Source organism: Phyllobates terribilis, unplaced genomic scaffold, assembly GCF_046119375.1.
Source record: "Phyllobates terribilis strain yellow unplaced genomic scaffold, ASM4611937v1 Scaffold_1__5_contigs__length_1240528914, whole genome shotgun sequence".
In the NCBI taxonomy this organism is placed as follows: domain Eukaryota; kingdom Metazoa; phylum Chordata; class Amphibia; order Anura; family Dendrobatidae; genus Phyllobates; species Phyllobates terribilis.
Window position 1 is genome coordinate 529,223,310 of NW_027362761.1, and position 13,623 is coordinate 529,236,932.

Here is a 13,623-nt window from a genome sequence, read left to right on the forward strand (position 1 = left end):
ATATTGAAATACTACTCTGCATGCCCCCTACAAGGTCATTAGTAAATATGTTAAAAAGAAGCGGTCCTAATACTGACCCCTGTGGTACCCCACTGCTAACTGTGACCCAGTCTGAGTGTGTTCCATTAAGAACCACCCTTCGTTTCCTATCACTGAGCCAGTTTTTAACCCACTTACATATATTTTCCCCTAACCCCTGTAACATACCTGGCGGCGTCCTTGCATAGTGGTCCATCTCCCACTGTGCAAGAGCGCGCACTTGATCTCCTGTCCAGAATGTCTCTCTGGCTTCCCTCCATGCTGTCTGTTTGTGTCGGTTTCTGCTGCTTAAGGGCGGCGCCCGATCACTTCCTGCTTTTTGTACCTGCTGTGGGTCACACCCCTTGTGCGTCCTCAGCCTATTGCTGTCTGTCACCTGGTATATAGCTCAGCTGCTCCAATCATTCCCTGCCTGAGCATAGTGTTTCATTCAGTGTGTGCTTGCACTCTGAAGGTGCCAGGTCCTGTTCTGTGTTCTCTTGTCTGCCTATCCTGGAGGCTGTATTTCCAGGCCTGTCTGAACACGCTCCTAGCCTGTTCCTCCTGCCTTCTAGGGGCCGAACCTAGACCCGCTCCTGTATCTTGTCTGTCCTGTCTGAACACGCTCCTAGCCTGTTCCTCCCGCCTTCTAGGGGCCGATTACCTAGACCCGCTCCTGTATCTTGTCTGTCCTGTCTGAACACGCTCCTAGTCTGTTCCTCCCGCCTTCTAGGGGCCGATTACCTAGACCCGCTCCTGTATCCTGTCTGTCCTGTCTGAACACGCTCCTTGCCTGTTCGTCCTGCCTCTCTGGGGGCCGTATTCCCAGACCCGCTCCTGTATTCCGCTGCAGTGTCGGTCTCTCCGTACACTCAGTTCCAGTCTGAACTCTCTCCTATCCTTTACCTGTTTTGCCTCTATGTCCGTTCTCTTCCTTTTTCTGCAGAGTCTGAACTCGTACCTAACTCCTGCTTGTTGTCTCTGTACTCCCGTTTGTGAGTTTGTGGTCCACTTGCTACTTCACTGCAAGTACCCTGTGGGTATCTGGCTCTGCCTTTCCCTTCCTGTCTGTTCCGTGTGAACAGAGCCCTGTCCCCCCTGCTCAGCCTAGCCTGCTCTGACTCCTTTGCTCACCACTCCGGCGGTTCTAGCCTGCTCTGACTCCTCTGCTCTCCGCTCCGGCGGTTCTAGCCGGCTCTGACTCCTTTGCTCACCACTCCGGCAGTTCTAGCCTGCTCTGACTCCTTTGCTCACTGCTCCGGCAGTCTTGCTCCGCTCTTATCCTTTTGCTCACTGCTCCGGCAGTCTTGCTCCTCTCTTGCTCACTGCTCCAGGCGGTCTCGTCCTGCTTTACTCTTGCTCACTGCTCCGGCAGTCTCGCTCAGCTCTGACCCTTTGCTCACCGCTCCTGGCGGCCTTGTCCTGCTCTACTCTTGCTCACCGCTCCAGGCGGTCTTGTCCTGCCCTGTTCTCGCTCACCTCTCTGGGCGGCCTCACTCTGCTGTGTTTGTCCGCCACATCTGTGGTTCTGTTCCTGAGTCCCAGTGTGTACTGGGTCCTATCCCGCCAGTGTCCCTACCTGCTAGTGCCTCCTTGTCTGCACTCTAGCTGTGCTTGCCTGTACCCCTCTGCCTGTATTGTTCCTGAGTCCCAGTGTGTACTGGGTCCTATCCCGCCTGTGTTCCTACCTGCTAGTGCCTCCCTATCTGCACTCTAGCTGTGCTTGCCTGTACCCCCCTGCCTGCATACCCGCCTGCCTGCATACCAGTCGTGCCTGCCTATACCCACCAGTCAGTGCGCCAGCCTAACCAGTCTGTTCCTGTGTTCCCCTGTGTGGGTCAACAGCCGTGTCCGGGGTCTGTCCTGGAGTAGCACCTGGTCCCTCTGCTCGGTTCCTCCTTGGTGCACTGGCGTCGTATGCCGTCGTGCGACCCTGGTCGGATCGGGTGAATACCTAGTTACGCCCCTCCAGGCAATCACTCTCCGGCACGGTCCAGTGGAATCACACGCACACGCCGCTCAGCCCGGGCGTGTGCATTACAACCCCATTGTTCTCATTTGATGTATCAACCTTTTGTGTGGAACCGTATCAAAAGCTTTTGAAAAGTCCATAAACACAACATCCACTGCATTTCCTTGGTCCAGTCCGGAACTTACATCTTCATAAAAGCTGATCAGATTATTTTGACAGGAACGGTCCCTCGTAAACCCATGTTGATATTGAGTCATTGGGTCAGAGGTTATTTTTCTTCAGATACTCTAGTATAGCATCTCAATAGGTTGGGGGGTTGCAATAGCTCCGGAGTTGTTGAGGTGGCAGCAAGCAAGGTTATGGCAGGCTGTAAGCTTGTTTGAAGATATGGGTTTTCAGGTTCCGTCTGAAGGATCCAAATGTGGAAGCTAATCAGACGTGTTGAGGCAGAGAATTCCAAAGGATGGGGGATATTCAGGAGAAAGCTTGGAGGCGATTGGGTGAGAAATGAATAAGTGTGGAGGAGAGAAGGAGGTCTTGGGAGGACCGGATATTACGTAAGGGAATATATCTGGAGTTTAGTTCAGAGATGTACGGAGGAGAAAAGTTATGGATGGCTTTTGTAGGTCAGTGTTAGCAGTTTGAACTGGATACGCTGTGCAATTGGGAGCCAGTGAAGGGATTTGCAAAGGGGGGTAGCAGAGGAGTAGCGAGGTGAGAGATGAACTAGTTGCGCAGCAGAGTTAAGGATGGACTGGAGGGGTGCGAGAGTGTTAGCAGGTAGGCCACAGAGTAGGGTGTTGCAGTAGTCGAGGTGGGAGATGATGAGGGCATGCACAAGCAATTTAGTTAATTGAGGGTTGAGGAAAGGACGGATTCTGGAAATATTTTTGAGCTGGAGGCAACAGGAGGTTCCGAGAGCTTGGATGTGTGATTTGAAGGACAGGGCAGAGTCAAGGGTTACTCGGAGGCACCGGATTGCCGATACATTGCCGATGTAATTTATTGTGATAGAAAGATCAGGTGGGGAAGATATGCGAGATGGGGGAAAGATGATGAGTTAAGTTTTGTCCACATTGAGCTTGAGAAAGCTAGAGGAGAAGAAGGAGGATATGGCTGTCCTAGGACAGAGCCTTGAGGGACTCCAACAGAGAGGGGATGAGATGAGGAGGTAGTGTGGGAGTGGGAAACTCTAAATGTGTGGTTAGAAAGGTATGAGGAGATCCAAGATAGGGCAAAGTTTTTGATGCCAAAGGAAGAGAGGATCTGTAGTAGGAGGCAGTGGTCAACTGTGTCCAAAGCAGAAGACAGGTCAAGAAGTAGGAGTACAGAAAATTGTCTGTTAGCTTTGGCTGTAAGTAAGTCATTATTAATTTTGGTAAGGGCAGATTTGATGGAATGGTGGGGGCGGAAGCCAAACTGTTGGTTGTCGAAGAGAGAGTTAGATGAGAAGTGAGAGGAAAGTTCAGCGTGAATGTGTTGCTCAAGGAGTTTGGAGGCAAATGGGAACAGCGATATGGGGCGGTAACTGGACAAGGCAGTTGGGTCGAAGAATAGCTTTTTGAGGATGGGCGTGATTGTTGCATGTTTGAAGGCAGAGGGGACGGTACTAGAAGTTAGTAATAGGTTGAAGAGATGGGTTAGGGATGGGATGAATGTGGGGGTGAGGTTGGGGAGGAGGTGGGATGGGATGGGGTTGAGTGCACAAGTAGTGAGGTATGATTTGGAGAGGAGACAAGTAAGTTCTCCTTCTGTGATGTTGGAAAGGGAGGTTATGGAGGAAAAGGCAATGTTCACGAAAACAAAGGGGTTGTGGTGGATGGACAGTGAAGACTTGCCTTGTTTGATCAATCTTGTTTTTGAAGTGTGTGGCAAACTCCTCAGCAGAGATGACTGAAGTCGGAGTTGGCAGTGGAGGGTGAAGGAAAGCGTTAAAAGTGTTGAATAATTGTTTGTGGTTGTAGGGTAAGGAAGATATGAGGGTTGTGAAGTAGGCCTGTTTAACAGAGGTGAGGGTTGATTTGAATGTGAGGGTTGCTTGTTTGAATGCAGTGAAGTCATCTTGCGAATGTGTTTTCTTCCAACGCCGCTCCGCAACCATGAATGCTTGCCGAAGCTGTTTAGTGAGGTTGTTGTGCCAGGGTTGCCTATTGACTCATCGCGCTTTGCCATGCACAAGAGGGGCGACCGATTCAATAGGTGATGCAAGAGTGACATTGTAGAAAGCAGTGGCGCTGTCTGTGTCGTGGAGTGAAGATATGGATGTCAGCGGTAGAATAGAGTCAGAGAGTGTGTGAGTGTCTAGATGTGCAAGGTTTCTGCGGGGGGTGCTAGATTCTGGACATGGGTGACAGGTGAGGAGGACAGGGATGAGAATGTGAGTATATGGTGGTCAGATAGAGGTAGGGGGGAGATTGTGGGGTTAGATAGGGAGCAGAGTTGGGTGAAGATGAGGTCTAGTGTGTGTCCTTCTGTGTGGGTGGCTGAGGAGGACCACTGAGTAAGTCCAAAGAATGAAGTAAGTGTCAGGAGTTTGGATGCTGCTGGCTGGCGAGTGTAAGTGGGGAGGTGTAAGCTGTGGGAGTCCAGGATTGGGAGATATGTCACCATCAGTGAGGAGAACCAGAGATAGGGAGAACAGGTGGGAGAAGGAGAGTGTCCGGCTTGTTTTATGTTTTGTTAGGATAGATCTGAGGTTGAGGAGCAGGTCTGCTGATGAGGTCAGGTGGGGAGGTAATAGGGAAGGAGAGATGATTATTTGATTAGAGGGTGCTGGGGCTTGGGGATAGCGAAGGAGAGTGAGGATTAGTGGTGCAAAGACAGTAAGGGCATATGTAAGCATAGTGAAGGTTTAAGTGTGAATGAGAAAGAGAAACAAAGTACAATTAGTAAATAGTTATTCATACCTTCTGGTCGCTTCTTGTTATATTTCTGTCATATTTCTGATAAGACCCTTAAGAGCGACCCTTCAGAGCCAGACCCAAGGTCTTACCAGATCTGGGTCGTTAGATTTATGAAGCACTTAACAGCACATGGGGTGGATCAGCTGTGTGCAGAAGGCAGGAGGTAGGAGCCGCAGGGAGACTGCTCACAAAAGCATGGGGTGGAGGGGGGAGCAATTAGGAGACAGAGGCTAAATTCTTTCAGGAAATAGACAGATAGGGACAAGTGTGAATTGGGATCAAAGGATTGAGGTGGTAAACTTGCAGATGGGATCAAACATACTTAGGACAGGACAGATAGGATAATATAAGCAGGGATCTGTTTTGGAGATTTTTATTGTTGAACGCTCTACTTTTAAAGGTTGATGAAATAAGAATTTATGGATTATTTTCACCAATTCACCTCCCTGTGTAAACATGGTACATAGAAAAACACTGAAAGAGATTGAAATGCAATACCTGATGTGACAACACAGCATTAAATCTTAAGTATGCCAGAAGTAAATTCAGTAGGCCCAGAGACATAGTCTATTGTTTGAATATTGACTATTAAATTAATGTGTTTGTTTCTTCGTTGGATCAAGAGATATAGGCCATTGTAATAGGACTATGAGCCTAAACGTTAACTCTGGAGTTGATGTTTGTTGTAACTTATTGTTTGTTCTTTTTGGAGGACATGGACGCAGGGTATTTGAACAATCAATGTTTGCATAATGTTGATTATTAGTGTTGAGCGAGTATGTTCTATTAACCCTTTCGCCGAGTATGCTCGGGCCGAGCTCCGAGTATTTACAGCTGCTCGGTGATATGGTTGAATCGCTCCCGTGTGCATGATTTGCAACTGTTTGACAGCTTTATTACATGTGAGAAATGTCTATTTCTTACACATTCCTCACATGTAATAAAGCTGTCAAACAGTTGCAAATCATGCACACTGGAGCGATTCAACCATATCACCGAGCAGCTGTAAATACTCAGTGCTCGGCCCGAGCATACTCGGAACAGAACATACTCGCTCAACACTATTGATTATCCATTATATAAGTCCATGTAGTTTGTTGACCTGCAAAACAGTGGAGGACAAACTATGCAGATTGATTAAAATTCTAAAACAATGAGAGATGGCCTCATCTCACCTTCCTCCTGACCTGTCGATGATGGCTTTAAGGAGAGTTGTGAACTATAAAAGGGGGATCTCTGCTAGATTGTGGAGACAATACGGCGCCGGACTACTGGCAGCCCATTGCAGCAGCAGAAGCTTCTACTTTATTTCAGTTACAGTTTTGTTACAGTTATTTTATTTTATTATTTTATTACCTTCTCTAGATTGCAACGTTCCTGTATACTCGTCTATTGGGGATGGAAGATACAACACTTCCCACACTATCAACTGCTGCTGGGCACACAGCACGAGATCTGCACCTGGATCTTCTTCCACCACTTACAAGTCTCCTGCAGGTACAGACACTCTGGGGCACACAATACGGACCATCTCAGCTAATGCTACTGAAGGATGCATGCTGCTACCCACAGCCTGTGACAGGGATACAGCCATATGTGAGCGGTGGAGGTCACTGCATACGATTTGCCATGGAGAGGACTGGTGTGACGGGTGGAAACAATGACGGGATGGTGGACCCTAGGTCTGTTGCTAAACGAGCAGTGTATTCTAGGGATCGTCTTCTGGAACTGCGCAGGATAAAGTCTTCTCCAGCAGTGGCAATACTGAATGTTCCACGGGAAATAAGAAGACCTTTTAGAGGCTGCAGAGCAGGCAAGAAGATCAAGTCCTGGAGGAGAAGGTTTAAACCAGTGGTCCCATCCATTATCATGGGTAACGTACGATCGCTGGGAAATAAGTTGGATGAACTGCTGGCTCTGAGTAAGACCCAGAAGGAGTTTAGGGAATGCAGTCTCATGTGCTTTACAGAAACCTGGCTGCATGAGGAGGTCCCAGATTCATGTGTCTCGGTACCAGGGTTTCAAATGGTTCGGGCTGATAGAGAGAGAGTTAGATGCGGCAAGAAAAAAGGTGGAGGAGTGATACTCTACATTAACAACAGATGGTGCAATCAGGGGCATGTAACTGTTAAGGAGAAACATTGCTGTCCAAATATTGAACTGTTAGCAGTGGGCCTCAGGCCTTACTATCTGCCTAGAGAATTCACTCTTGTTATTGTAGTTGTGATGTATATACCACCATCTGCGAACCCAGAGGCTGCTGGGGATGTGCTGTCAGGGGTGATGGCCCGGCTTCAGACTAAACACCCAAACTCTCTAACTGTAATTTCTGGGGATTTCAATCGAGTAAAGATCTCATCTGCAATACCAAAGTTCTATCAATATGTCAAATGTCCTACACGGGACAACAACACACTGGATCTCCTCTTTGCTAATGTTAAGAATGCTTATTCATCGGCTGCATTACCCCCCCTGGGGAAATCTGACCACAACCTCATACTATTGTCTCCTGCTTACCAACCAGAAGTCTGCAAACAACCAGTGACAATTAAAAAGATAAGGAAGTGGTGTCCAGCAGCAGAGGAGGCGTTACAAGACTGCTTTGATTGTACAGACTGGGAGGTGTTGTGTACCATGAAAGAGAATTGTGATGTTAATGAGATTACTGGCAGAGTTACTGATTACATCAACTTCTGCATGGACATAGTAGTACCTGTTCAAGAGATTCGGTGTTATGCAAACAATAAGCCATGGATTACAAAAGAGTTGAAACATTTACTAAACATGAAAAAACTGGCTTTTAAAAGGAAGGACAAGGAGGCATTGAAAATTATACAGCGAGACCTAAAGGGGAAAATTAAGATTGCCCGTGAGGCATTCAGAGTTAAATTAGAAAATCAATTTGCACAAAAAAGCTCCAGAGAGGTGTGGGCTGGAATGAAGCTAGTGACTGGGTTTAAGGCAAGGTCGGAGCAGGGGGGTGGTGGACTTAGAATGGCTAATGAAATGAATGAGTTCTTCAATAGATTCAGCAATAAAGGTGCGGTAGCAGCAGGGAAGGGGGAGGAGGCCGGGGAACAACTAGCTAAATTAACAGGGGGTGAAATAGATCATTTCTCGGTCTCCAAAAATGACGTGAGGGACCAGTTTAGTAAGCTGGCCATTGGCAAAGCAGCAGGGCCTGACGGTCTCAGTCCACGTGTCCTCAGAGTGTGTGCAAATGAGTTGTGTACTGTCTTCCAGCATCTCTTTAACCAGAGCTTACAATCAAAGAGAGTACCAGTGCTATGGAAGACTTCCTGCCTGGTGCCAGTTCCCAAGACTACCTTCCCGGCTTCCCCGGGGGACTATAGACCGGTGGCCTTAACATCGCATGCGATGAAGTCCTTGGAGAGAATAGTACTTGCTCACTTGTGTCCGAGGGTGATGGCGCATACTGATGCTCTTCAGTTTGCGTACCGGCAGGGACTGGGGGTGGACGATGCTGTAGCGTCTCTGCTACAAACAGTACATTCCTTTTTGGACAATGATGGAACCACAGTGCGTGCTTTGTTCTTTGATTTCTCTAGTGCGTTCAACACATTACAGCCACTCTTACTGCGTGGAAAGTTGATTAAAATGGCGGTGGATGAGGGACTTGTGAATTGGATAATTGACTACCTGTCGGATAGGCCACAGTGTGTTAGGTGGGGGACGGCTACATCAGATAGTGTACTGAGCAGTGTCGGAGCCCCGCAGGGAACAGTGCTGTCGCCATTCCTCTTTACATTGTACACAGCTGACTTTCAGTATAAATCAGACCGTTGTCACCTCCAGAAGTACTCGGATGACTCTGTGATAGTTGGCGGTATTGGGAAGGACCAGGATGAAGAGGAATATAGAAGGGTGGTTGCGGACTTTGTAGTATGGTGCCAGGCTAACCATCTAGAACTAAATGTTAAGAAAACCAGGGAGTTGGTGATGAGCTATGGAAGGTGCAAGAAGGTATGCATACCTGTTACCATTGACGGTCAGGATGTGGCGATGGTGGACAGTTTCAAATATTTGGGGGTTTACCTGGATAGCAAGCTAGACTGGAAGTGCCACATGGAGAAGGTCTACAAGAAGGGGATGAGTAGATTGTACTTCCTAAGGAAGTTAAGGTCTTTTAATGTGTGTGGCAAAATGCTTGAGGTGTTCTACCAATCCATTGTGGCTAGTGCCACCTTTGCGGCAATAATTTGCTGGGGTAACAGTGTGCGTGTTGCTGACGCCAACAAGCTCAACAAACTTATAAAGAAGGCTAGCGCGACGGTGGGCCTACAGCTTGGGACTTTTGAAGAGGTGGTAGAGAATAGGATTAAGAAGAAGTGCAGAGCTATAATGGGCAACAACACACACCCGCTTTATGAACTGTTTGCGAAACAGAAGAGCACATTCAGCAATCGCCTAATACAACTAAGGTGTAAAAAGGAAAAATACAGGAGATCGTTTGTTCCAACAGCTATGGGGGTGTTTAACAAATGTCTGAAAAGCAATGTCTAAAGCATTCCAAATGTTATGTTATCATATGTGTCATGTTCGAGATCTGTGTTCTGCTGCTGTGATACCGCAATTTCCTCCGGGATAAATAAAGTATATCTTATCTTATCTTATCTGCCTCTGTTCCAAGTGATATACAGATTTGGGACTTTAGAAAGCCACAGCCAGGAACACTCTACAGGACAGCTGCCAGGGCACCATGGCTAAATCAAGGGGACTTTAGAAAACCACAGAGAGGAACACTCTACAGGACATCTGCCAGGACACCATGGCTCCATCAAGAGGGACACAGATTTGACATTCTACAGGATGCCGGCTTAAGGACCACAGACTTAGCTGGAAGAATACAGATGTGCTCCATTGACCATCACTGAACCCATGAAGATGTTTGGAGATGCCAGGATTAGGAACCACTGGTCACCTGGCCCCATGCAGACATTCAGAAAAGCCAGGTTGTGACCCTTTGATCAACTGGCCCTATGGATACATTCGGGAAAGCTAGGTTTGTGACCCTCCGGTCACCTGGCTCCATGGAAACGTTCGGAGAAGCCAGGTTGCCACCCTCTGGTCCCTGGTCATCTACCTCAATGGACTGTCAGCTTCCAAAGCTTGTCGTTACCTCCTCTCTGTGGATGCCCACCAAAAGTGGGGTGCCACTGGAGGGTGTAGTGGGCCCTCCAAGCCCCAAAGTCGCAGCTGCTCTAATTCCGGCAAGTCAGTGGAAGGGTGAAACTCTGTAATATGCACCATCTTGGATATTTTGCTGGGACTGTTCTATATGTTTATTGTCTGTTGATGGTTCAATAAAGTATTGTCACACTGTTTTACCCTCACCTTGTATTGTGTGAGTTGTATTAGACCCACGGGTAAAGAGAGTAGGCGTTCAGTGGGATGAGCCCTGGTCTATGTGGTCTCGAGCCAGCGGATGAGGGCACCCACTGACCCCATCTCTCCACACCTGGCACAATCATGTGCACAAATTCACCTCTTAATGTAAAAAAAAGTCCCTAAAGCAGTTCAAAAAGTTTTCTTTAGCATTACAATAGGGGTTCAGGAGGTTGGACCCTCAAAGATCAAACATTGGTGTCCTGTCCTAAAGATGTGGATAGTTCAATGTAGATGGTTAGAAACCAACAAAATTGTCTTAAATATTTGCAAGTAGCATTTGTCAGGTAAAAGACAGAACTATGATACTCAAAACCATCCTTTAACCATATTAAAATTATTGTATATATTTGCTATATAAAATATATAATTATGTTTTCTTCTATATTAAGGGTACTTATTGGATCACCACTGGAGGGTCAGCCAACGCGAAGAACAGGAGATGTTTATAAATGCAAAGTGAATGGGAAATCAAAGTGCACAAAGATTAATTTGCCAAGTAAGTGGACATTTACAAGCAATATTTTAGCATTATACCAAACTGATCACATTAGAGAACATTTCCACCTAGAATAAAAATCACTAGTGAATATGCATTTTTTAGTTGGCCACTCCTGTAATGAATGAATTCATACAATTTGTGATTCATTTAGTGTTGATCACGAAAATAAATGTCTGCTGCTATTTTACAAATAGAAGAAGATTGCATCACAACATGGTAATAGAGAGAAAACCATAAAACACTGGACAAATATTCCAGACAGAGTGTCTTGTGGTGTTACAGAAGGGGAGAGTAGAGTAGTAATCTACAAATACTACAGAGATTCAATAGACAGAGTGATAGGAGAGGTGCTAACAGTAGTGTGTGCCAGTGTAACTGACTTACTATAGCTGGCAGCTGTTCTACTGTATTTGAATTACACATTTTTTTTTATTCTTCATGCACAAGAGAGCAAAGAGCCAAAACAATAATTCTTGATGAAAAATATATCTAAACTCAGTGTTTGTCAGAGAAAGTGTGCTTTTCACAAAGTACTGTACTTTTCATGTTTTTATTTCTTATTCAATCTATTATTGGAAGAGGGGAAATAATTGTACTTAAAAAATGTGAGAAAAGAAATGTAAAAATCCAGACTTTTAAATGCACCTGTTTCCACAAAGTGTACGTCACAAAAATAGTTTTTTTTCTGCACATCTGTTTTAGTAGTAAAATTTGACACAAGTACACACGACACCAATACTTCTGCCTGCTTCCTCATTTGGATTTTTTTTTATATCTACCAGACATTTCTGATTCAGTCCATTTTTGGGGGAATGGGGGAATTTTTTTCATAAAAAAGAAAAATAAATAAACAAATACACACATTTACAGTAATTGTGACTGTGTTTTTTTACCCACCTATTTTAGTGGTCAATTTGACACCATTACATGCCACATCAGTACTGTGGCCTGTTGCTGACTTTTTGGACGTCTACCTATGTAGCATTTCTTTTTGAGTCATTTCTGGGAATGGGTAAATAACTGGTATTGAAAACATTGCAAAAGTTAATTTTAGCATAGTAAAAGAAAAAGTAGAAATGAATGGGTAATGTAAAAGAAAAAAATAACTATACCACATCTAATAATGTCAGAGCCACAATCAGCAGCAATACCACCATTGGCACCGGGCATCTGGGCAGTAGTACAACTGTCCACTTTTACCTCTGACAAGCATACTAGTGGGGAGGAAGGAGAAAACGTTATGGAACATATGGCACATCACTCATATCAGGCACAAGATGATGTTACCTTTCACAGTAACACCTTCAGTTTGAGTGTGTGTTCTGCACAATACTCCTCCTCCAACTTGGTAACAGCTGTGAGGCAGTGACCGGGATCGTATACGAGGGACGTTATATATACCCCAGAATGTGTACAGAGACCTATTAAATCCATTGGAGTACATTGCAGTTACAGACACAGCTGCGGCTGCAATGCAGGAATGAAGGTGAGCATTGACCTGGTCAGGCTATCTGGCTAAGGCAGATTAGTAAAACCTGGCAGGGCCTTCATTTCTTGGAGGAGGCTACAGGAAGGCAGTGGGGCGGCCTCCTCCCTCCAACCCGGGTTTTCCAGTGGCTCTTGCCACAGGTCCTTTAAAACCCTGCACTAACTATTAGTGTTGGGACCTGCTAGGAGCATAGCAGGAAAGCTCAGCAGGATTGAGTGTGGCTGAACCCACGCCTGGGAAGACTCTGCACCTGTCAGGCTCTGAGCGGCCCGGCGCGGCCATTGCCCACGGCAACCGTTGTTTATGGACTCATGTTAACCCGGCTGCGAACTGGAGGACTTTCTGTTTACCCGTGAGTTGCTGAATAAAAGCTGTTTATGTTGGACTTGCTTGAGTCACTGCCTCAGTTACTGCATGGTGTGAAGACCGCCGCCTTACACAGTTAATCTTATATATGGCAGACTTTCACTTCCATGTAGGACACATCTATCTGTCCTGGCCCTTAGTGGCCTAAACCATAGCACTCCAGGAGCCCAAGGAAGATATTTCACAACAAATTCTTTCAGTTGATTTATTGAATGAGATGAACAGTCTGCATTTGTACTCACATGCCTGCCTAGCTGTGCTGGTGGCTCTGTCAGGTGTGGTAATTGGGGCGCTGGCAGAGGTAATCGAGGTGGTAATGGCACTCTGAGTCAGGGCAAATATAGAGATAGAAATCAGGAGGGAGGCAGGGAAATCAAGCATTTCCCACACTGAGACAACTGTCAGTCCAAGTCAGAGATGATGATGATGGTGAAGATTGTGTGGTGGAAAAGACCATGGAACCAGTTTGAGGTGATGGTGAGGCAATGGCATTTTAGCAGGAGAGTGCTGGCATTGATAATTAATAGCAAAGCTTACGTAGGGCAGCACGGTGGCTCAGTGGTTCAAATCCCACCAAGGACAACATCTGCAAGGAGTTTGTATGTTCTCCCTGTGTTTGTGTGGGTTTCCTCCGGGTTCTCCGGTTTCCTCCCACACTCCAAAGACATACTGATAGGGAATGTTGATTGTGAGCTCCAATGGGGACAGTACCGATAATGTCTGTAAATTGTATGAATTGTAAAGCGCTGCGGAATATGTTGGCGCTATATAAATAAAAAGATTATTATTATTATTATTACATTTGGCTAAAGGATCTTCTGGGGGCAGATCTGTTTCTTCTGTGGTCAGCAGTTCATGCTGCTACAGCTGTTGGTGGAAGAAGCCAAACAGCTCCTGAATACTCTCATGGTGGAGGCAAGTCTTATGTGTGGGCATCTCGGTGTGTGGGAACTTTTTACCATGTTGT

General features: G+C 46.2%; 1 protein-coding gene across 1 annotated transcript in view; it reads left to right on the forward strand.

Annotated features, from left to right (window-relative positions):
- The window catches only part of ITGA1 (integrin subunit alpha 1), a 254,281-nt gene that overhangs the window by 87,111 nt on the left and 153,547 nt on the right, over positions 1 to 13,623 (forward strand). The window contains exon 3 of the mRNA XM_073680314.1: positions 10,692 to 10,798. Coding sequence (XP_073536415.1) covers positions 10,692 to 10,798 — 107 coding nt within the window. The remainder of the gene's footprint in view (positions 1 to 10,691; positions 10,799 to 13,623) is intronic.